Source organism: Urtica dioica, chromosome 3, assembly GCF_054948205.1.
Source record: "Urtica dioica subsp. dioica isolate 48M chromosome 3, U.dioica_male_clone48M_v1_H2, whole genome shotgun sequence".
Classification (NCBI taxonomy): Eukaryota; Viridiplantae; Streptophyta; class Magnoliopsida; order Rosales; family Urticaceae; genus Urtica; species Urtica dioica.
Window position 1 is genome coordinate 48,976,505 of NC_142758.1, and position 24,774 is coordinate 49,001,278.

The 24,774-nt window shown below is 35.8% G+C and overlaps 3 protein-coding genes across 3 annotated transcripts; 1 reads left to right on the top strand and 2 right to left on the bottom strand.

The window, feature by feature from the left end:
* Positions 1 to 428: 428 nt before the first annotated feature.
* Positions 429 to 4,108, bottom strand: LOC149403425 (zinc finger MYND domain protein). The gene is made up of 7 exons (XM_089609004.1): positions 3,611 to 4,108; positions 3,237 to 3,377; positions 2,798 to 3,163; positions 2,077 to 2,319; positions 1,882 to 1,974; positions 1,006 to 1,206; positions 429 to 737 (listed from the first exon to the last, which is right to left on the bottom strand). The coding sequence occupies exons 1-7, from the start codon at positions 3,914 to 3,916 to the stop codon at positions 522 to 524; spliced, it is 1,566 nt and encodes a 521-aa protein (XP_089465130.1). The 5' UTR covers positions 3,917 to 4,108; the 3' UTR covers positions 429 to 521.
* LOC149403426 (zinc ion binding protein) lies at positions 4,090 to 7,523 on the bottom strand. Its single transcript, XM_089609005.1, has 11 exons — positions 7,325 to 7,523; positions 7,071 to 7,184; positions 6,728 to 6,849; positions 6,603 to 6,649; positions 6,422 to 6,522; positions 6,250 to 6,334; positions 6,054 to 6,162; positions 5,788 to 5,938; positions 5,637 to 5,708; positions 5,065 to 5,178; positions 4,090 to 4,970 (listed from the first exon to the last, which is right to left on the bottom strand). The coding sequence occupies exons 1-11, from the start codon at positions 7,424 to 7,426 to the stop codon at positions 4,878 to 4,880; spliced, it is 1,110 nt and encodes a 369-aa protein (XP_089465131.1). The 5' UTR covers positions 7,427 to 7,523; the 3' UTR covers positions 4,090 to 4,877.
* Positions 7,524 to 9,259: 1,736 nt separating this feature from the next.
* On the top strand, positions 9,260 to 11,894 carry MEE21 (PIN domain-like family protein). Its single transcript, XM_089608164.1, has 8 exons — positions 9,260 to 9,473; positions 9,654 to 9,766; positions 9,844 to 10,034; positions 10,116 to 10,196; positions 10,309 to 10,429; positions 10,945 to 11,238; positions 11,333 to 11,401; positions 11,560 to 11,894. The coding sequence occupies exons 3-8, from the start codon at positions 9,844 to 9,846 to the stop codon at positions 11,641 to 11,643; spliced, it is 840 nt and encodes a 279-aa protein (XP_089464290.1). The 5' UTR covers positions 9,260 to 9,473; positions 9,654 to 9,766; the 3' UTR covers positions 11,644 to 11,894.
* Positions 11,895 to 24,774: the final 12,880 nt, after the last annotated feature.

The window sequence follows — 24,774 nt, forward strand, 5'->3', positions numbered from 1 at the left end:
TGAGTAATTTTGACACCACAGATTGGTATTCAAAACTTTTGAAATGACATATCTTTTTAATTAATTCAGTGTAAAATGGGTCTAACTACTCAGAATTCTCTTTGATAATGCTGTATTTTAATCTTCTAATCAAATCTGGTGTCTGAGACTTAGGAATAGTTTTTATTAATATTACAGATAACAGAGACTAATAATTTTGCAATTACATGACGATGTCTAATTGAATATATAAAAAAAAAAAAAGAAAAAAAAAAAGCAAGCAACTTGGATAATAATCCTCACACTACAGAGTATCAAACAACGTTTTTATTATTTATAATAACTTATATTATTTATTTTAACTTGTTCAAGCAAAAAAAAAACATGAACTACATTTCCACTAGTTTCTTTTTATATATATATATATATATATATATATATATATATATATATGTACACATACTAGGCTCCTATATCTAAATCACAGAAACATATTTTGTTCTCTTATGGCTCAAACTCAACGTGTGGGAGATTTAGTTTTTCTAACACTTGTGAGGCCTGCTATAAGTGGGAGGCAAAGAAGGGCAATTCTCGTTCATGTTTGAGTACGGCTCGATTGTGTTGTACTCTGGAAATTCCATCCGATACTCTCCGAGGATCTGGCAAAACGGAACCCGGCCATTGTTCTCTGTGTCGCACCAGCTCGGCAATCTCGTGTGGTTGTTCTCGAAGATCTTGAGCATATACGCGTCTCGAATCTGCAGAATCAAGAACGAAAAAGCGACCCCGTTTTATAGGAGGTTTAGTTGAAGGCAGTTATATATATTATTTTGAAAAGAAAAAAAAAATTATATAAAAAAGCCATCTTTAAACTAAGGATTTGATTAGCAAATATCCAAAATTACGTTGTCAATATATCGAACCCTTGATATAAGGGATTCACAACTGTCAAAACCCTCGGCTATTTTGCAATTTCAGTTGGTTATATTTAGCTGTAAAACCCTAAATTTTTAGATGATGACTCACGGTGAATTCGGTGACTTGAATAGAGTCGGCTATTGGGCCGAAGATCCCGGCCTCTTTGTACATGGAGAGTATAAAGGCGACGCATGTGGTCGACTTTCCGTCACTGTACACCCATTCGTCTCGCTCTGGGATAGCTAATAATTGGTCGAACGAGATGCCTCGCTTCTCGCTCTCGTCTAGAATCTCGTACAAGTCCAATCCCTGAGTCAATGGTCAACGTTACTGACAAAACAATACCAACTGCAATATAATCGGGTACTTGATGGAGCATTGAGATCTTAAGATGGGAGTGCGTATAATAATTAGTAATTAGTTAATTGGGGTGAATTTAGAGCATATAGCAATCGTTTGAGCCTCAAAAGCTTGAGGTGGAAGGAAGACTAGGCTTTTCGGGAGAGTATCGGGTCCCTCGAATACCCTTTATCTTTATTTGATCAAAAGGCTAAAAGACTGGCACAAGGCTTATTCATTCCGTCCTAACCTCTTTTTTCTAGATCAACTCTTAGTAACACTATTTATTTACAAATGGTATGGTGGGAAAAGAAAACAAGAAATCGTTATAGTGTTATGGGTCTCTTAGACGCCATTTTGTGTTGTAACTCCCATCATTTTATCGAAAGAACATTGAAAGTGTTCTTATCACAAGGCTATGAGCCTCACACAAGCCTAAATCATTCCTTCACCCCCTAAGCAATCAATACAAATGCCGTGCGAATATTGGCGAATCGTAACACAACAGTTCAAGCCAGAATAGCAAGCCAGAAACTGTAAATAAGTTGAGGTGGCTATTTACAAAAAAATTACAAAAAGGTTGACTATCTAGCAATTCTTAGACTTTCGGTGGCTTATTTGGCTAATTTTTTGTATATATATTACCTCAGTTCCGAGTCGCTTGTTGAGGGCTTCGTTCCACATATTTGCAGCGTAATCCGGCTGCATTCTAGACCACATCGACATGACAGAGACAACCTGAATACGTAACAATAATAATATGACGAGTCGAATAGATAAATAACGCCGTTGATTCCGAAAAAGAAGTAACGGATTTTCAAACGCAGGCGAGAGAATCACCAAGTGAGCATCGAGAGGCGGGGGATAGTTGTCAGACACGGTGTCGATCCAACTGAAGATCATGTTGTGGTATCCGTACGGCTTTCCGGTCATGCTTCGAGCGTACTCCCACGCCGCTGTGGAGTTGAATTTCTCGCGCAAATCCGGACGTAACGGAAGCAACGCAATCTGAGGGTTTGAGCTGTCTTTGAGCGCCAATTCCCACCATTCATCCCATGGAATCACCACAATAATTTCTTCGCCCTGTATATATAAATAGATACTATTAGCGGGCCCAAAATTTTTTAACTTTCTGAATTGAAGGGTAGTTTCATAAGGAGTCTCGCTAGTAATAAGAACTTTCAAAGTACTGATTTTTGGAGCAACATGGTTTTCAGACTATTGATTTTGTAACATTTAGCCATTTTTCTAAGAACATAAACATTTTTATTTTATTTTATTTTATATTATGAAATTCAACACCAAAAAAAGTTTAAAGCACGTTAACAAAGTAACGTAATTTACAAGTTTTGTAAAACAAATAAATTAAACTATATTCTGACATTGAAAACAGTAAATGAAAGCTAAACAACTTTAGATCTTTAATTATGCCGACGTTGAATTTGTTCCTAAAAAAATAAAAAAATAAAAAAATTCATTATAAAGACTAAAATACCAGGTCGAAAACCCCACTCTCTCGTAATAGTTACGAAAATATTTGCGCTAACCTATTTCGATATACCTTTTCGTTCTCGTGACCCGATTCGCCGACCCAGAGATTTCCCTCGTCGTCCTTCAAGCACACAGCCGTGTGGCCCGCGAAAGCGCCGGTCACCCATTTCTCCAGCGTCTCGAACCCGCCCCACCGCCCGCGGATCTTCGAGACCGCCAAGAAATCGCCGGAGTGAACGTTTTTAGGGTCCACGATCGCGGCCCAAGGCTTTGGCCTCTTCACGAAGTTCGCTCCCATGTGGTTCTTGAGGAACGCCAGGTTCGCGTTCTGACCCCAACCCGTGTTCGAGAACAGAGGCAACACGTCGACCAGAGAGAGCAACGTCCCGAGCATCCCCGACGGCATCAGAAACACCGAAACTCCGTGCTGCTTTACCTATTTTCAAACAACATTGGTTAGCTTTATGTTCTACGCGAGAATGGTATATAAACGATTTGATCGATCGTACATATTCCATCTCGGCGTCCTCTTCCCAGGAATCGAACGTCAATGTGTGTTCTCGAGAAGTGAAGTAGTAATCCCACGTGATGCGGTACGGCGTTGCGAAGACATAGAGGTCCATACAGGTCCAACTGTGAGCCTCAGATGTCTGCAAAATTGAATTGTAAATTAGTTAATTAAAATAGCAAAATATCAAGCTCTCTTATGGTTTATGTGGCATTCAATTTTGAATTTGAAACATTAACAAACCATTCATATTTCAGTTACAGAATTGACTTTTTTTTTTTTTTTAGTTTATGTTGATCAGCAAGCAATAAAGGACTATGATTACCCAAATTCTGGATTTGAGGATAATCAATGATCAGAGAAAGAGAAGATGACCTTTAGGTAGAGAACACCACCGCCCACACTTGGCTCGTCGCGATCGCCGCCGGTGAGCTCTAGCCTCGCTTCGTTGCCGGAAAAGCAAGCTCCTTTCCACTCGATAGTCCCGTTTTCCGGCGAGACTGATCCGACGAAGTACGGCAACAAATCCACGGCGCTGTGGAGGTTGTTGAGCACCGGCCACGAGACTTCGCGCGGAAGAACCGGAAGAACGTCTTTCACCTTGAACGGAAGCGTCAGAGCTTGCCCTAACCCTAACCCTAGGACCAAACAGAACAGAACGAAGACCAACCGCGAAGCCATGGCCGGGACTGTTTTCTCCGAAATCAAGCCCGGTGATCAAGTCGGAGTTACTAAGAGAGAAGAAGCCCTAACCCTAGAGACAGTAATATGGCTCGAGAGGAGAGAATTTCGGGAATGACCGGTCAAACCGCCATGGGAGAGGGTTTCATCAGAGTCTAGAGTTTCTTTTCCAATTTCTTTTTTGTTTTTTTTTCTTTTAATTTGGTTTTGAAATATCATTAAATAAATAAATACTTATCCTGAATTGAAGAGTTCACGTGGACGAAAACGAAGAACGTGTCTTAATTCCCCAACCACCTCAGATTCCGTTTTTTCTTCAACAAAAATTAGAAACACAATTTGTGTGACCCTTTTTTTAAAGAGAAACAAGGCGTCAAGTTTCAAGCATATAATAGACACACAATTATTTATAAATTATACAGTTAAAGTTATAAAGTTTGCAGAAATCTAAGTCAGACAGCAATTGAATATTAGACTTAAAATACAAGTTATCTCATTCAAGAGAGAAATCCTATCATATCATTCATTCATTATAATTCATTGAAAAAGTATGGTGGTGATTTAATATATGCCCACTCTAGATTCCCTTGTCTCTTTTGACATAAATGTAACATTGGGGAATGGAAAACATAAAATAAAAATTATTACCCTTTTTAGTTTGGACTTGGAAAACATACTGTTTATTTTAATTTTAATTAAATTTGAGTTGTGTTTCCTGGTCATTGTATATAGTTCTTCTTTCTTTCTACTATCAATGTGCCATTTTTTATATATTAGTTATACTCAAGTCATAGTTACAATAAAATGTGATTCAACTTCTTGTCAATTACGTATTTTGTACTGAAAACATCTTTCTAGCAACAAACAAACAAAAATTGGCTTCTTAACTAACAAAGTTCATCTCCTATAGCTAGTCATTAACATTTACATTATATGAAGAAAAAAAAAACATTACATATTTTCATATTCCAAAGAGGAAACAATTTGAGTAGCACGGAAGAGAAATAGCACTGTCCGCCACGGCAATCGGCTGCCGAAATGGATTTAACTGAATCTACAAGAAAAGTAACACTTACGAGTTAGCCGTCGGTTTTTTTTTTTTCTTTCTAATATTACACGAAAACTTGTAAAAGAGTATGAGAACTCACGGGAATTATGAGAGGACCGCCCGTTACACTTGTTACACAAGAAGCTCCGAGATTACACGCTTCTTCGCAATAATCGGAAAAAACAGCCGGGACTTTTATTTCCTTTATAAGCTCCTTTAATTCCGTCCAAGGAAGTTTTAACGTTAGAGTGAGAAAATACAGCTTTATTAGCACAAATTGAACTGTTATGCAAGTAAGTATTACTTTAGTCCATATTTTTTTGCTGAAGCAAAGTGGTCTTCAAATAAACTATTGATTTTGTAGCAAATTTGTACTTACCTATAGATGTTTTAACTTTGTTTTGTGTTTATCAATAGAAATTCAAAAAATTATTTAATATTCACAAGTTATTTTATAATTGAAATTTCTGACCCTAAATCATTAAATAATTTTTTTTTTAACCTTGGATTTTTAGAGTTAATATACTGTTTTGATGATATTTTCTAAAAGTTATAAACAAGTCGTTTTAATGTTCAATATTTTGAGTTGTTTTAAGTGTCGATGACCATTTAAATGCAATTCAACAAACAGATGTACTTGAATCGACGCATTTCAGGAGAAAGAGAACGTACAATCGTCGGTGACCAACTTTGATAAGCAGCGATACCAGCATTTGGCGCGATGATCAGATCCGGGATCGAATCCTGAGAGAAAAATATTCATACAAATCTGTATATGACTATGGATTTTTTTTTTAAATCTATATCGAGGAAAAGTTTGTACCTTGCTTATATCTCGGTACCGATCATGATAAAAACCGTTCCGTAGAGTCAAAGTCAAAGCCGGAGTTCCGATACCAGTCTCCCTCGATTTGCAACCACAATCGGTGCTTACGCAACGAGTGTAGTTTCGTAAAGTAATCCTCTCGCCTTCCCTTCTCATTCCATTACGAGAAAAAGAAAAAGAAAAAGAAAAAGAAAAATATACGCTCGATTGATTAGTCTTATGATTCTTCTTCAAATAATCTACCATGAACAAAGCTCTCTGACCTACTTTCCGGAACCGCGGGTCCCACGAGCTCCATGTGAACCTCCGAGACGGGAAAAAGCGCAAGAAGCTCCGCGAACAGAGAAAGCTGTAGAAGCTCTTTTTCCGGGCCTGCCCGTGATTATCATTAATAAAATTATTATTATTATTATTATCGATTAAGTTGATCGCGATGCAAGAGATTCAACAAAACCATACCAAGATAGTGTATATTCAGTTTGCGGTTGATTTGCGAAACCCGGGCCCCGAGACAGATTCGAGCGGCATGGTAAATCGTGAGAGGCTGAAAATGAAAATCACCAAAACAAAATAATTTAAAAAAAAAATTATAAAAATTTCAGAATCTCGAGATTGAAATTTCGAAGCTCACCCAATGAAGAAGCAGAGCAATGGGCGAGTGTAGCGGAACGAGCCTCCACTCGTAATAGTCCTTCCAGCCACTCAAACTCGTCGGCATCGCAGATTCAGGCTCTGCGTTTTTTTTTTGTCAATATTACTTTTCGCGTCGTAATTTAATTACAATACATCACCGACTAAAATTAGGATCGTACCGTTGCACGGGCACAAGCCCTTTGGAAGATCCCAAGTATCAATTACCCTGCCCAAAAATCGAGCACATAGATTATAAAAAGGAATGATAAAAAAAGTTATATAAACAATTTTATAATGTGAAAACCTCGGGGATTTGAACGAAGTAGTGATCGAAGGCTCGCAATGGCATTCGCAAGACCACATTCCCAATCGATGAACGCTTCTCTTGCTCAAGAACGAGCACAGCGTTTCGCGTCTTTCACACACCTAATCACCATAGAATTTGGGGCTTAATTTTCTGGCCTAAATTCAACTCAAACAAAGACACCAAAAACCGAAAGGGAAAAGAAAAAAAAAATCTTATGGACTAAATGGATACCGGAGCTATTATTGTTATTGGTGTCTTTGAATGATGATCTCAATTTTCTGGCCTAAAATTAAAACTAAAAAAAAGTCTCAGTAACTAATTATTGATCTCCTACACTGACCTGAACCGTGGATTCGAATGTGAAACTGAACGGAAAATCATTCAAGATATCAATTCGCTTCATTTGCTCTGCTAATCTTTCGCATTCTTCTTTGTGCTCACTCCAATGCGAAATCTACCAACAAATTGTCTCTCTCTCGTTAATGACTCACAATCAGCAATTCATTTGACTTCACATATCGAAATGTATATGCGAAATTGGAATAAATCAGCGAAGGCTTTTTTTTTTCAGATCAAAATATGGATTGGATGAACCTGATGAGAGGCAGAGCAGTAACGCACGGCGTCGCAGCGAGTGCATCGTCTCTTCGGTGGACCTAGGCACCGAGCCGCGCGTCCCTTCCACGCGCACTCCATTTTTCTCTTCAAGCTTTCGTACTTCTCTTAAAACCTCCCACCCAGTACTGAGGTTTTGGTAATTACATTTAGAAACAACTCTTGTTGTAAATAAAGTGTGACCAATTAAAAAAAAAACTAAAGTGAAACTATAAACATATAGAAAAAGAAAATTAAAAAGCTGAAACATTTTTGAAAAAAAAAAAACTTTGTGTTTTATACCCCAGCTTTATATTTTTTAAACATTTAAAAAAAAATTCTTTTATGACTATAAAATATAAATTAGTAATCAATAATTATTTAATTTAGGGTTTTAAAATTTTATCAATCATTTATTTGAATGAATTTTGAAGTTTGTCAGATTCTGCAAATGTTCTCATCAGATCTATCCTTCAAAAAATAAAAATAAAAAATTGATTTTTACTTGTTTACAGAGCGAAGTCATAAAATATTGTTTCGAATGGTATATTAATACTCTTTTTATATAGCTATTATAATACTGTGTATTGTGTTATTTGTAAGTCTAGTTGTTGAAATGTAGTTAGCTTGAAACGAAATTATAAGCTTTTGCAAATATATTGTAATTAAATATACAGATGTATCCGTGTTAGTGACTCGACTCCATCTAATTACGTGTACAACTTTTTTTTTTTTTTTTTTTTTTTTTTTTTTTTTTTTTTTTACGAATACTATGTGTACAACTTAATTACTTAGTTTTTGCCTCTTTTTATGTTATTGTGGATTATGGTTTTTAAACTAGATTTGTTGACATGTACGTCATCAAAACTATGTGCACGTCTCTCAAACATTATAGTTTCAATTTATTGCATACGAACCTCTTTACTTACCGCGTTCCCTACAAGGAATTGTTGAAAGGTGAGAGAGATTAGAGGCATAAGTCTCGCCACCGCCGAGGCTTTCTTTGGCGCCCACTTCAAGAGCGAGATGTTCAACGAGTGAAGAGTTTCGCATCGTACTGAGCCACCATGACGGTGATCCCATCAAAGGTCTTCTTCTTTCTCGAGGTTGACTTGGAAGGAGAGTGTGGCTTGAGAAGCAAGGATCAAGGTCACTATGAAAAAATTGAGGTTCGAATTTGTAGTTTATCCTATGATGCACTAGTTTATACACCGTCAAACACGCTCCAACGAGGGCTTATTAACATCGCTTTTTCGCAACAAATGAGATTGAGAATCGAGGTCGTTGTTTTATTGTTCCTGTCCATATTGGAAATCTTCTTCCACAATAAAGTTTGACCTTCCTCGCCCTTGTTTATTCTTGTATTTTTATAAACAAAATAACTCGGATCAAAGAAAGGGAAAGAAGATAGAGAAACGAGAGAAAGAGAGCGAAGAATAAAAAAAAAGAGTAAAATGTATATTTCACATTGCACATACTTATATTTTTTTCTTGATTTGATTATGTTAATTATTGATTTAAAAAAAAAATCTTCTAAGCTACTAATGTTCGTGTCCAAATTCCAATAATTTTTTTTTAATTATGAGATTATTTCAAAACGATGATCATGTAAAATATTTTTTTACCGAAATCCAATATGATCATTTATTATCGACAAAATTATTAATAAATTTACGTGTTTATTGACAAACTTGGTCAAAGTTTTGAAATAAAAAGTCATTGGTATATTTTGGTATAAACTTTCTAAATAGTTTTGGAATAACGCCTTTAACATTATTCACCAATAATCGGGCCCAACTCTCGTGGGAAACGACGCTTCATTATCTGTCATTCGAAAGAAACGACGATCGTTGACACAAAACGCAACATAATTTCAACCGTCAGATCGATCAACAATTTATTTTCTGATTTTTATGGTAACTTAGTCGTGGTTTTAGGGATTGGGCCGACAAGGTTTAGGGTTTAGGGATTACGACTCGAATTTTCTCGGTTTTCCATTTTGGTGAAATTTCCAAATCGTAACATGAACAATTTCAGGCTCTGAAAAGAATTGCCTCGAGACAAGGTTCAATCAGCGACGAAATTCGGTTTAGTCGCTTTCGTAGTTAACGGAGTTCCGAGCTTGTTGCGAGGCCATCCTGAAAAGACTGTGAGTCTCTCCGATAAAAAAAATTCAATCTTAACTATTGCGAAATCTGAGATGTCCGATAATTTGTCTCCTCATTCGTGTATTTATGCTATTATGAAACCTGGAAAGTTTGTTTCATGTTTCCGATTATCTTCGTAGTCTTCTGTTTCTAAAATGTCCAATTTTTCTCTAATTTTTCAGTGCCTTTATCAAATACCCTCTCTGTTGCTCTGATTGATAATCTTGGACAAGGCTGCTGTGATATCTGGTTTTCAACAAAAGAAGAAAAGAAAAGAGTTGAGCTTTAATCAGAGGTACGTTATTTTTGCTTAATCGTGTATAAGAATGTTGAATATTTAACTGATATCATTTTTTGTTGTTGTTGTTGTAGATGAGACACAAGAAACAAAAGCGTCACCGCAAGATAGTGAGATACTTCACAACTTGTTTCGGGTTCAGAAAGCCATACAAAGTGCTCTGCGACGGAACTTTTGTGCATCACTTGCTCGTGAATCGCATTTTGCCCGCCGACCAGACTGTCTCCAATAATCTCGGAGGACCCGTTAAGCTCTTCACCACTCGGTATATACCTTTTTGTTTTTTTGCCCCTTGTCTAGTCTTGAAATGAATAAATAAATATCTTCGAGCTGTACTTTTGTACAGATGTGTTCTAGCAGAATTGAGAAGGCTCGGCCAATCGCATTCGCAAACTCACGATGCGGCGCGTAACCTCATGATCGCTTGGTAAAGCTCGGGACTTTTTTTTTTTTTTTTTAGTGCATTGTCATTTTTCTTTTGTTCGAAGAATGTGTGTGAACTTTGCGTCACTGGGATTTCGAAACTTTTTTAATGGCAGCTGTGGACACGAGAAGGCTGTGGCTGCCGATGCTTGCTTTGCTGAGGTCATCGGTCAAACTAATCCGGACCATTTTTTCGTCGCAACTCAGGACAGTGATCTGCGGAAAGATTTGCAGAAGGTTGGATTGGTGTTTTTTTTTTATATATATTATTCTGTTTTTGTTTCGTGTCTTGGTTTCTCTCTGATTGTATTTCGTTTCAGTATATCAGTTCGTATAATAACTTTTTGGAAATAGATTCGTGTGCAATGCTAAGTCTGGTTTCAAATTCGAAAGCAGATTTGAGACAATAGATAACAGTACATTCAGTACAACTTTTATACATGAAAAAAAATTAGTGCAATTAGCTGTCCTTGTTGCCTTGTGATGGTGTGCGATACCGATGCATTACGAGTTGAGACGAACTGATTTTCAATTTAGGTTAGGACCTTAGATTTTGGGATATTATAATAATGATGACTAAATAGTCAGAAGGGATTATTTTAATCTATAAATTAGAAGTAAGAAATTTCTTTGTGGGAGAGAGAGTACGGTTCTTTCGAAAGTCGGAAGGATCCATTAATGTAATTTCTCCTTTTGTACTTCCTATTAACACAATATCAAGGTTCGTATCAAATTGTTAATAATAATTGCAGATACCTGGTGTTCCTACTCTGTATGGTTTGAGGACCGCTCTTCATGTTGACCCCATATCTGCATCTCAACGCGAATTCATTAAAAAAATGGAGGAACAACGATCTCATTTGACCGAGTTGGAGCGCCGTTTGTTGAGGAAGAAGAAGAAGAAGTCGGAAGATGATAACCAAGACGATGAGAATGAAGATCTCGGAGAGCAAGGCTTGCCCTTGTTGGGCGTTGAAAAGATCCGTGATCATAGAAATAGACTGGCGGGGATGGATAGAGTACAATTTAAGAGAAAGAAAGCCAAGGTCAGATACAAGTTTTACGTATACATAGCATTGTCCTCTATATGAGAGAGTGTGATTGCTTATATAATTTGTTATTCTACGTATACGTGTACAGGCTCCGAATCCTCTTTCGTGCAAGAAAAAGAAGACCCCAACCCAGAACTTATCTGCTTCTTCTGATAAGGTGAGCCTCGTTATAGAATTTTATTCTCTATTCCTTTGACAATTCTGAATCTTCAAAAAGATACGCCTCGCCGTTCTGTTTCTGTAGACGGGACTTAGACGTAACTATTCTGGTTCTTTGGGGAATTATTTAAAAGTTGGAAACTCGATCATATGCAGAAAAGTGAGGGTGATTCCGAAAAAAGCGGTAGAAAACGGAAGAGGCTGCGGAATAAAAAGCAAACCGTGCAATCGGAGAGTTAAAATGTCAAGCAACTGAAGAAGTTAATCGGTGTCTTGGGAGAGAGAGTATGAAAAGAACTACACTGTACTTTACTTTGAAACCTCACCATCTTAAAGCTTATTTACTTTCTGTGATGAAATTTTTTATTTTGCCTACATATCCTTTAGTTATTTTATCTTCTTTTTTCCAACATTAGAAGTCGGTAGTTATATGATTTTGTTTTTTTTTTTAAGAGGACCAAATATAAAATAATAAAATAGCTTATAGTGCATCATCTCAGTACCTTAAATCCCAGAAAAAGTAAACCAAGATTAGCTTAATTATTTTTTAAGCCATTTTGATGTCCAACCATGTATCCCAACCCCCCAAATTTGAGGCCATATTTTCCAAAAACATGCAAGGATAGCTCAGCTTGCAGCGACAAATCAGCGAGAGTTCTGATCGTCGAAAGCGAGCAAGTTCGCATTAAAGACGGCTTGGCCAACAAAACCTCTCAAATGCTTCTTGGGATGTTACAATGCAAGAAGATATATGGTCCAATGATTAACTCTCCCTTATGCTAAGGAAACATTAGGTTACCCGAAGTCATTGAAATTGCGAAAAAGAGCGAAACTTTAGTTGAATCCCCCAAATGACATCGGCATGTAATTAGGGTGCCTGAGCAACTCGTTAAACGGAAACCAGTTTGCGATGGTCCAGCTAAGTACGCAATCACTTGTGCTTTGATTGATGTGAATGGTGTTTAAGAAGGTCTAATAAGCTAAGAAAGTCTGCACTTTCTTAGTTCCTTAAGTTGACCCCTTGAATATATTTCATTTTTTTTTTCTTTCAAAAAGATAGCATGAAGAGTGAAGGATACAACATTGCTAGAGGGAGGTCATTGCACCAAACATCCCATGTGTAAAGTCTTTTTTATTATCTCTCTTCTTTTTATTATGGCGATAGTCTATTTTGTTAATACAAGTACGTGAATTAAAACTGTAGAAGTTGAGAGAGAGAGAATCGCAAAAGACAGAGAGAGTTCCGAAATCTGAGAATATATTTTACTTACTATGATGAATTGTGAATTTACAAGTATATATAGAGTTACAGAAAAAAGAGGAAATAAATGAGAATATTTCCAATTACTTACATCGGAAAAGACAAAATAATGATCACATACAACTTCCGATATTAAAGTCTCAACGTCGGTGATGATTCCGAGGTCATGACAGCGTGGTCAATCTGGCTGGGAAGACGAGCTGAATTTCAACATTCCCCCTCAAGCTAGATGGTAAATATTGAGAAGATCAAGCTTCTTACACAGCTCGGAAAAACTAGCTCGATGGAGAGGCTTGGTGAGGATGTCAGCCACTTGATGACGAGTCGAAATATACTCCATTTCAATAATCTTTGAATCTATATATTCACTGATGGCGATTGATATCGATATGCTTAGTTCGGCCATGATGGATTAGATTCTTTGCAATGCTTAGGGCGACTTGTTTATCACACGGGTCCTTAATATGACCCTCGAGCTTGATCTTGAGGTGGTCCAGTATCCGCTTCAACCATAAACTTTCGCAAACTCCATTAGCTAGCGACATGAGCTCGAATCTCATAGACTATGTCCCCTTAGTGCCCATCATTGACGTTTGAGCTCGGCGAGTATCTCGGCTCTCTTAGCCAGCGAAGTGTCAACTTTGTCCACTTTCGCTGAACGGTGTTATTTGTAATTTTGTAGTTGGGACATTTCCTTAACTAGGACTAAATTTTTTTTAAAAAAGTAGGAAAATGGAAATTGGCCTTAATTTAGTCATACTTTTGGCAATTTTTCCTGATTCTTCCTTGCAGTCGTCCCGTACTTGTCAATATTGGGCCTATTTTTCGTTTTAAGCCCAAATTCACCATAAAGATGACGGACTGTACCAACAATAATATTTTAAAAAAAATAATGGAAATTATGTATGTATCACTTTTCTTAAACTAATCGAATAATCATATTTTTAAGGTAAACTATAAATATAAAAATAAAAATTGTGCTTACAAAATTAAATATATATTGTATTTTTTTTTCTGCTTACAATTTTATTAATAAAAAATAACTGTTTACTGCTATTTATGTTTTAAAAAAATACTTCGTACTTGCAATTTTTCTAATTTACGATTAATATATGGTTGAATCCAAACCATACTAACTGAAACTGACTGGAATTGGGCATACATGATGCAAGTTGCAACTAAGCAAGTGTAATAATAATATATTGCTTATAAATCAAATGAATCTTCCTCAATTTCAGAATTAAAAGATTTGCAAACGTAAATCAAGATAAAGTAAATGAGAAACGAAATATGGAAAGAAAGATTTGGAAGGTAAGGTTCATGGGGTGGGTGGATCATGGATGGTGAGTCAGAAGGGAAAAAAAAAAAAAAAAAAAAAAATATATATATATATATATATATATATATACACACATATATAAGATACGTATATTTACTGATTTCTATGTTGGGAAGAGATTGACATGACATGCAAGTATGTAACCAAATATTAAAGTGAATTGAATAAATATGAGATCGGTCATGCTATAGGCTTAGCTTCAGTTCCAAAGATTCGTTTCGTTTTTTTTTTTTTTTTTTTTTTCCCATCACTTTCTCAACTGTATACCAAAATTCAAAACCCTACACGTTTAAGTAATTCGTTTATATATTTGCTTGCGCATGCAATAACCCAATGACGTAAACATATCAAATTTTCTTCATCTGATTTTTATTTGTTTGTTTGTTTTACTGTCTAACCTTTCATCTTTGGCTGAAGAACAATATAATATATGCGTCAGAAATGCATGTCTGACTTTGTCTAGAAATCTATTTTACTTTTATAAAATTATATATATTTATATATTCTTCTTTCTAGCAAAAAAATATTATTATATATTCATTTATTATACACCCAAAAATACTATACCGTATCTTTATTCAACAAAACAAATATATATTTTGCTGCGCGTTAAATGGATATATATTGCAGATCAGTAACATGCTCAGGATGATATATAATAAGCAAAATTCGATTTTGTGTATATATTCATTTTTACATGTGAATAAGTGTGAAAATCTTCCATATCCTCAATATCATATTCCTTCAAAGACCTTTTGCTTTAAGATTTTGTTTTATTTGACGATGAAATTAATCTTATCGCAATCTCAATCACTGATCTGATCTGATTCCTTTTCTGTATCCTTAATCAACACGTTAATATTCCTAAAATAATTATAGGTATATACCTAAGTTGTCTTATCTCACATATATATCATATAGATGTATGTTTTTATTACATGTTTGGTAAAGAGAGATCCAAAGCATCCTTATATATATATCTTATAGTACCGGAAATATGTAAAAGATGCCTTCAAAGTTCAAAAAGTCACAACCTCTCTTTAAATATAATGATGGAAAATCATCTAAAGGGAGAAAATAATATTGATTTAGTATCATTTATAGTGATTTTAGGTATCGCACGCTCTATCAAAGTGATTTCTACTTATAAATTTGTAGTACATTATTTATCCTTTTATAGACATATTCTGAGTTGAAGAAATTTTGCTTTAATTTTTGTACTGATCATTTATTCTTATTACCCTTATTTTTTAGGGAATTTTTTTTTTTTTTTTGTGTATAGGATTAGACGGCTTAAGTGTTATTATTATGCAAGTGGGGCTATGGTTTTGTTGATTATGATGATGATTATTATTATTAGATTAGTACATATTGAATATGTATATATGTGCTGTTAAAGGTTAGACTTGTACATGTACAATCAATGGAAACCATAAATATATGGTGATCAATTAACCTCTTAAAAATATCGTGTATAATTTCAAATCTTAAATGCTAATGTGGTGGGTGTCTTATTTATTTTCCATTATATTTTGAATCTGACATACTTTAAAGAACTTTTTTTTATAAATGTTGTTGGCGAAATTTTACTCGTGTTAATCAGTACTAAAAAGTCTATATTAATTGGAGATAACACGTTATTGTGAAATATATATATATATATATATATATATATATATATATATATATAATTAGACCAGTAGTCCAATAACTCACTTTCATTTTAAAAAATATCTCAAATTTTATTTTATTAAAAAAAATAACTCACCAAGTCGAAGTTAATTAAATTAATTACTCAATTAATTAAATTAACAATTAATTTAGATAACTAAACAGTTAACTTAATTAAGTTCGCGGTGTGATTGTCTATTTTCTTGATAAAATGAAACTTGGACTATTTCCGTAAAGATTGGCTAGTAGCAACAAAAATTTGTGTATATATATATATATATCTTGGACTATTTCCGTAAAGATTGGCTAGTAGCAACAAAAATTTGTGTATATATATATATATATATATATATATATATATATATATATATATACACAAATTTTTGTTGCTACTAGCCAATCTTTACGGAAATAGTCCAAGTTTCATTTTATATATATATATATATATATATATATATATATATATATATATGTTGGGTTTCATCTCAAATCACGTCGTGAAAAGGATATAATGATGTTTTATAATCGGATATTATTTATATTTAGTCGTATATACTAAAACATTTCCTTTGCAAAATAACCACAATTTCCATCTTCGTTGTTTTACTTACATGGCTTTGTTTATAATTTTTTAATGCGACGCTGTTAACTAATAAAATTTGGAGTATATATATATATATATATGAGGAATTTACTACAGAAAATATGATAAAGTATATAACTTATTTATTTTTCAAATTTTTGCCTTAATTTTGAGCAAAATTTTTCTTTAAATATATATAAGACAATTAAATCAGTTTTACTAGTTTTCTAGTTTTTGCTATAGTTTGAAGTCTAGAATTTTATAAACAATATGCAAACCCCATAACTCATTACCCTGTGTTTCAAAGCCACAAAAATGAACTAATTAAAAAGAGATTAACCTTTTCGAAACTTCAAACCCCAAAATTTAATGATAAATATTGGTTAATATATTATATAATGGTTAAGATCAATCGCAAAAATAAAAATAAAAAATATAATCGGATGTGACTTTTAGATTAATTATCATGTCATCAAAATGTTTTTCTATTTAAAATCTTGAAACGTTGATTATTTATCCAGTTCAACGTTTTCAAGTGGTTTAGTGTAATTTTTTTTCATATTAAAAGGGTAATTATATTCCAAAAATTAGTTCTCTATTAAATGAATATTACAAATAAACTTTAAAGTTTCATCTCCTTATTTTATTTCCACCATATTTTTCTTCCTCTTTGTTAACTAATAAAGGGTGAAGAAACTAAATTATTATTTTAGCGTACATTGTTTATTTACTTAATATGGCGTGAGAAGTAGAAGAATAAAAAAGAGAGATTGTGGTAGCGCATAGTTTCAAATGTACACTTTCGGTTAATTCCATATATCCGTAGCCATAATTTAATCAATACTATATTGCTAAATGTCTTGTCACTTGTCCTAATAAAACTTGACGAATAATTACGCGACTAAATATTACCACTTTATGTAGGCCGGCAATGCTTATTTTAATATAAAAAAAAAAAAAGAAAAAAAAGGTAATTACATATGAAATGATGATTCCATTTGTCACACGCACCAACATTTAAAAATCTCTTTTCTTTTTACCCTTTTTTGAAAACAAAGATGATTTATTATCTTTTTTTTTTCTTTTTCTTTATTTAGTGTTGCTTTTGTTTTTTCAGGGTAATAAAAAGACGATATGGAGTGGAAGACTTTGAGGGGTCTAAAGTTTGCATGATTCTCTTTTGGAACTTCAATTGCATATAAATCTTTGATCGGATCTGATCCATTGAGAGTTAGTTCAGTTGGTCGGCCATAAGTGACCAACAAATACTATACATACATGTTATGATCGGATTTTAACATAACATCGAATAAAATATATAGCACCGATCGAACAAAAATAATTCGAAGTGTGAATGTGAAAAACGATCAGTAACATAAGTTACATTTCGAATATTAATTAGCAGAATCTAGATTATAGGAGAAGCACTCGATATATATAAGAATAGTAAAATAATAAACTTACAATTGTCACGTAAACACCAATAATTGCCCGAGTAATCTCCAATAAAAAGATATCGATTGTCCAAAGTATATGATATGATCACTTAACTGCCGAAAAAGACGTGATCAACCTCGTATACCCGGTCTCTGATGGAGAATGAAGATAATATGGAGAACAAAAAATTACATATTAGATACTTTAAATAACCATAAAATGTGCGCAAGTACGGAACAGACAAAGCACCCACCACAAGTGGAATAAGAGCAAGGTATCGAGTATCGACTTTTAGGCAGATCAGAATGACGAATAAATAAGAACTTGTCTTTTCAATCTTTGTTACTGGTCGGCAAATCCAAGATCAAATTGAATTTATCCACGGCATCAGGTTATACCACCCGTTACACCCGGGATTCAATTTAAATTTATAAAAATGAAAAATGACTGCTAGTGACAGATCTTGATCATAAAGTTTCCTCCACATCACGATCATAACACTTTGGCGGGCTTTCCTTTCACCCACTTATTGAGAAAGTGTTTAGTGGTTCAAGCCTCGCTCCTACCCAACTAAATCCCAATGTATATTGCATTTTAAATGTATGATCGGTCTTGATAGAGGACAACGCGTAAATTGAGAAGAAGAATGAGCAACCAACTCAATGCTTAAATCAATCTCCACCGTTCTTCGAAACTCTCTGAGATACTTATCGATGACCATAGAAGACACGAGCTTAACCGAAAAATCGGTTGGTTTTCTCTCTTCGAGACATTCACGAGAGGCTGATTCAACTTGACAGGTTACTTCGGCATCCTCCCGACTAGAATGAACATTATCTTCACCATAATCCCAGTGAGGACATGAGGCTTTAGTTGGCTCCACGCAATCACCTCCGGTCTTGGATACACCCGCGCTTGAGCTCACCTCTTCATCCGATATTGAATATGATGTTGAGACTGCAGAGGCCTAGTTTTCTCTTGAAAAATAAATCGGCCTCACTAGAGATTTTCCTACAACTCGCAAAGAAATGACTAAAACATAGGGTTCCCACCCTAATTCCCTCATTCGAACAAAAAATTTCGAATGAATAAAACCAACTTTTTAACCGGTGTCCGGATGAATACGGAACTTCGGATCTGGCACGTCGTGAATCTGAAAGCCACTACTTAAAAACGTTACGGGCATAATTTCCTAGAAAATAAGGATTCAAGTAAGATCTGTGGATTATTCGAGAACTAAATTCCTAACGCCAATAAAGATACGCTCGTAGTGTTCGGCAAAAGAGATTGAAAAGGTATGCAAGAAAATACCTGAGTGTTACAAGTTAATGGTAGCCGAACGAAAGCAACAATTCTAGAGCGCAACACCGATGAAAGAAATTGAGAAAATAAACAAGAATTCTCAAATGAAAGGGAACTCCTATATTTATAGACGAAGAAGCCAAAACGACGCGACAAATCTTCCAAAGGAAGCCATTAGAACAAACGATTAGAATTAAACATTGATCAAGATCCAAGTCACACATAATTTAGAGGTGTGAATGTGAGAAACGATAAAAAAAACATAAGTTAAGTTTCGAATACCAACTAGCAGAACCTAAATTATAGGAGAAGCACTCGGTATATATAAGACTAACTATAGTCAAATAAAAATCCTACAATGGTCACGTAAGCACCAATAACTGCCTGAGTAACTTACATATGGTAATCTAACAGTTACTTTCAGAGCGGTTATCAAATAACCGTGAACTGATCAACCAACATCCATGCCTACCCCCTACCTATAAAAAGCAGAAGACCCCCACGAGAAAAGGCTAAACACTCATGTTTCACAACACACCTACATTGTACTTCGTCATCACTTTTATTTTCACTTGTACTCTGTATCCCCATTGTAATTTGTACTTCTTATATTGAGATTCGTCTTATATAAGAGCAATCTGACCTTTGCATTCTAAATATTACCTAGTATGTTCGGCATTTTCGTGTATTCGTCAAAACAATTGTTGTATCTATTTTCAGACATCAACAATACATATATGATATAATTATATAATAAAGTTTGTATCTTTCAATATGAATCGGTATCAAATTAAGAATTACTTCCCGGTAATAAAATAAATAATAAGAAGTTACGTTGCTACTTTAAAATTTATACAAAGTCATAAGTATTTTTCAAATTAACATTTTATTATTTTTAACATAAATAAAATATATCTATTGATAAATTCTTCACTAATTTAATTTGTATCTTGTTAAAAAAAATCACCAATGATAAATATGTATTATTTGAATATTTGTTTTAATTATATTATTTTAATAGAGCATGTCGATATACTCAGCGGCAGAGCTAGGATTTTTAAGGGCGTGTAAAAAAAATTATTCAAGAGAGAAATATATGAAAAAATAAATTATATTTTATACTTCAAATGTAAAAATTTAGAGGTAAAATATTTAATTTTCAAAAGTTGCCCATTTGTCTTAAGCTACCTGTTACGTCAATTCCCGGATTTGAGCTCTCGAAACTGAGATACCGCAAACACCGAAAAAATCAGGAAACTGCTCGTCGACATCGTAGAAGAAATAAGAGAAGAAGACACGAAGTTTTTACCCTGGTTCGTATTAAAACTGAGAAATTGAAAAACGAGCAAAGAAGCCCTAGAATTATCCCCAAATCGAGTTTCTGAGATCAACTCGATTTACACACTAATTCTCTATTTCTCTCTCTAATTCAGACTCAGTAGAAGATACTCTAACTGAAACCCAGACCATCCAAACGCTATAAATAGACGTTTGGAGAAAGCTTAGTAACCAAGTCACCGTTGGATATGATCCAACGGTCACCTGCAACAAAAACTGTTAAACCAGTTTTTAGCTGCTAAGCTTACACGTGTCCAATGCTGAGTTCAATTACAACAATTCTCCACCTTGAACACAGCATCTTCATATCATCTAATAGTGACCGGACTCAAACCCCTAAGGTTCTACTTCCTGGAACCCCTGGACGTGCAACAGCTTCAAACAATGCTCAAACTTGACTCCAGTTAAAGCCTTTGTAAGCATGTCAGCAGGGTTCTCTTCAGTCGAAACCTCGACCACCTTCACCTTCCCTGAGTTGACCACATCCCTGACGAAGTGAAGCTTGACGTCTATGTGCTTTGACCTCTCATGGAAGACTTGATGCTTGGCTAGGTGCAGGGCACTCTGACTATCACTGTGAATGACAACCTGGTCTTGTTTGAAGCCAAGCTCACTAACAAGACCTTTCATCCATAGTGCTTCCTTCACGGCTTCTGTGAGAGCCATGTACTCAGCCTCCGTGGTTGATAAGGCAACAACTGATTGCAGACAAGCTTTTCAGCTAACCACTCCACCACAGACCTTGAACACATAGCCTGTGATTGATTTTCTTGTATCAATACTACCTGCATAGTCAGAATCAACAAAACCTTTAACCTACACAGAGTTAGTATTACAAGAGCCATAAATGATGCCATAATCAATAGACCCCTTCATATATCTGAGAATCCATTTCACTGCATTCCAGTGTTCCTTTCCAGGATTAGCCATAAACCTTGAAACCAAACTGATAACATAAGCTAGATCAGGTCTTGAGCAGATCATGGAGAACATTAGACTTCCCACAACACTTGCATATGGCACCTTGGTCATGTAATTCTTATCCTCCATAGTAACTGGTTGCTGAGATGTTGAGAGTTTGTAATGTTGAGGAATGAGAATGGCAACTTGCTTTGAGTGTGTCATCTCAAATCTTTCAAGGACTTTGGACAGATAGCTTTTATGGAAAAGACACGGTTTCTTATCCTTTCTATTTCTGACAATCTCCATCCCTAAGATCCTTCTTGCAGGTCCTAGGTCTTTCATTTGAAACCGTTTGGTCAGCTGTTCCTTCAACCTGTTTACTTCATGTTTATCTTGGCTCACAATTAGCATGTCATCCACATATAAGAGCAAATAAATCATTATAGACTTGTTCAAACACTTGAAGTAAACACACCAATCATACTCACTCCTATTGAAGCTGTGATCAATCATAAATTTGTCAAATTTTAGATACACTGCCTAGGAGATTGCTTTAGTCCATACAAGGACTTATGAAGCAAGCAAACCTTGTTTTGTTTGTCACCAACTTCAAACCCCTCAGGTTGTTGCATGTGGATGACCTCATCATGATCTCCATAGAGGAAAGCTGTTTTTACATCCATCTGTTCTAGTTCAAGATCAAAGTTAGCAACCAAAGACAAGATAGTTCGAATGGACCTGTGTTTGACTACAGGAGAGTAAATCTCATTGTAGTCAATGCCTTCAATTTGTGAGAACCCTTTGGCAACCAGTCTGGCTTTGAATCTTGGAGCTTCAATTCCTGGAATGCCTTCCTTGACTTTGAAGATCCATCTCGAGCCTATAATCTTCTTGTCCTTTGGCTTGTCCACCACAGTTCATGTCTCATTTTCCTTTAAGGATTTCAGCTCTTCTAACATGGCATCCTTCCATGATTCCTTGTGCTTGCTGTTAACAGCTTCCTTGTAGTGCCTTGGCTCCTCCTCAAGAAGTTCTGAAGCTGTCATGAAAGCATAAGCAGTAAGATCATACCCAAACCTTTGTGTTGGCTTAGGCACCCTTCTTTCTCTATCTCTGACTAGGTTGTAGTCAGTGATATCCTGTGGCTCTTCTTCAAGGTTTTCTTCATCACTATGAGTTTCATGTTCAGGATTATCAGGAGTCTCAGGTTGTGCTGGGAGATGTTGTTGAAGCTCCACTTGTGGCTGAGGTTGTGCATATTCTTGAGTGTGATCCTCCACCTCAATCTCTGCAGCTTGCACTTCTTCTTGCTCCTCAAGAGGCTTGTCAGTCTCATCAGCTTTCCTACCCTGAAAGTCATGTTCATTGAAGATAACATCCCTGCTTATTATACATTTCTTGTGGCCATGTTCAAGGCACCACAGCTTGTATCCTTTCACTCCCTCAGGGTATCCAATGAAGATACACTTTAGAGCTCTAGCGTCAAGCTTTCCCTGCTTCACATGTGCATAGGCTGTACACCCAAACACCTTCAGATTTGAGTAGTCTGTCTTGTGATCAGACCACATTTCCATGGGAGTCTTGAGCTACAAGGCACTTGAAGGACACCTGTTTATCAGGTAACAGGCAGTTTTGACTGCCTCACCCCAGAAAGTGTGAGGGAGTCTTGCATGTTGTAATATGCATCTAACTCTCTCCATTATGGTAATGTTGAACCTTTCAGCAAGACCATTTTGCTGTGGTGTGTGAATCACAGTGTAGTGCATTTGAATTCTTTCATTCTTGCAAAACTCAGTGAAAACATCAGCACAGAATTCAAGTCCATTATCAGTTCTCAGGGTTTTAACCTTCTTCCCAGTTTGGTTTTCAGTGATAGCTTTCCAGTTTTTGAAACTATCAAAAGCTTTACTCTTGTGCTTGAGGATGTAGACCCAAGCCCTCCTGGAATAATCATCAATGATGGACATGTAATATATGTTCCCTCCATGGGAGTTAACCCTGGATGGACCCCACACATCTGAGTGTATATAGTCCAAGATTCCTTCAGTTCTGTGAACACCCTTTGAGAACTTGTTCCTGATGGATTTACCATAGACACAGTCCTCACAGAACACCAATTTTCCCAGCTTTGACTCTCCAAAACACCCTTTCTTGTTGAGTTCCATCAGACCTTTTTCACTGACATGACCAAGTCTCAAATGCCAAAGACTTGCCATTTTATCCCTGTCAATGACATTCACATCACCAACAAGAGTAGTGGCATTATTCAAGAAATACAAACCATTATGCCTATCACCCTCAAGAATCACCTTAGATCCCTTAGAAACAATTAAAACACCATTTTCAGATTTGAAAGTATAACCTTGAGACTCAAGGGTTCCAAGAGATATAAGATTTCTTTTTAGTTCAGGGATATATCTAACATTAGTGATGGTTCTAATTGAGCCATTCTGAAGTTTGATACGAATGTTACATATCCCTTTCACCTTGCAAGAATCATCATTGCCGAGAAGAACTGACCCCTCAACTTGAGTCTGAAGATTTTGAAACCATTCCTTGTTTGGTGACATGTGGTAGGTGCAGCCACTATCAAAGACCCAAACATCTTTATCTCCTTCTTCAGATATGGTGAGGGCTTCTGCACTGTCATATCTTTGCTCAGCAACTGTCACATTTCCTTGCTTGTTGAAGGTCTTGTCACGATCCGGGCAATCCTTCTTCATGTGTCCCTGCTTGTGGCAGTGGTAGCACTTGTATTGGAAAGGTTCTGTGGTATCTCCCTTTGGCTTTGCCTTGTCTTTGTTCTTAGACTTTGAGGACTTCTTGGATTTGCCTTGCACATTGAGACCTTCAGCGGTCTGTTTCCTGTCAGGCTTGGACTCCAATTCCTTGGCCTTCAAGGCAATCTGAACGTCTTCAAGAGAAAGAGTTTCTCTTCCATATTTCAGAGCATCAACCAAAGAGGAGTAAGATTTTGGAAGAGCATTCAGAATCATGACTGCCTGATCTTGATCCTTGATAACTTCTTCAAGATTTGCCAGATCAAGAATGATCTTGTTGAAGTCATCAAGACTATCGGAGATGGGCTTGTCTTCTTGAATCTTGAAGGAATGAAGCTTCCCCTTCGGGTAGATGAGATTGGAAAGAGACTTTGTCATGTACAAAGACTCGAGCTTTGACCAGATTCCTGATGCAGTCTTCTCCGACGAGACTTCTCGCAAGACTTTGTCTTCGAGATGGAGAATTAGCGTGCTGAACGCCATGTCGAGGATGTCTTGCTTCTCAGGAGCGGATAACGAGTCTGGTAGCCCCTTCTCTCCTTGCAGCGCCTTGACGATCTTCATCTGAACCATCAGTGCCTTCATTCGAGTACACCATAGCGAGAAATCACCTTTTCCGTCGAAACGATCCACTTCGATACGCCTTAGACTCATCTTCTTTGATGTCGATTGTTGAGATGGCTCTGATACCAATTGTTACGTCAATTCCCGGATTTGAGCTCTCGAAACTGAGTTACCGCAAACACCGAAAAAACCA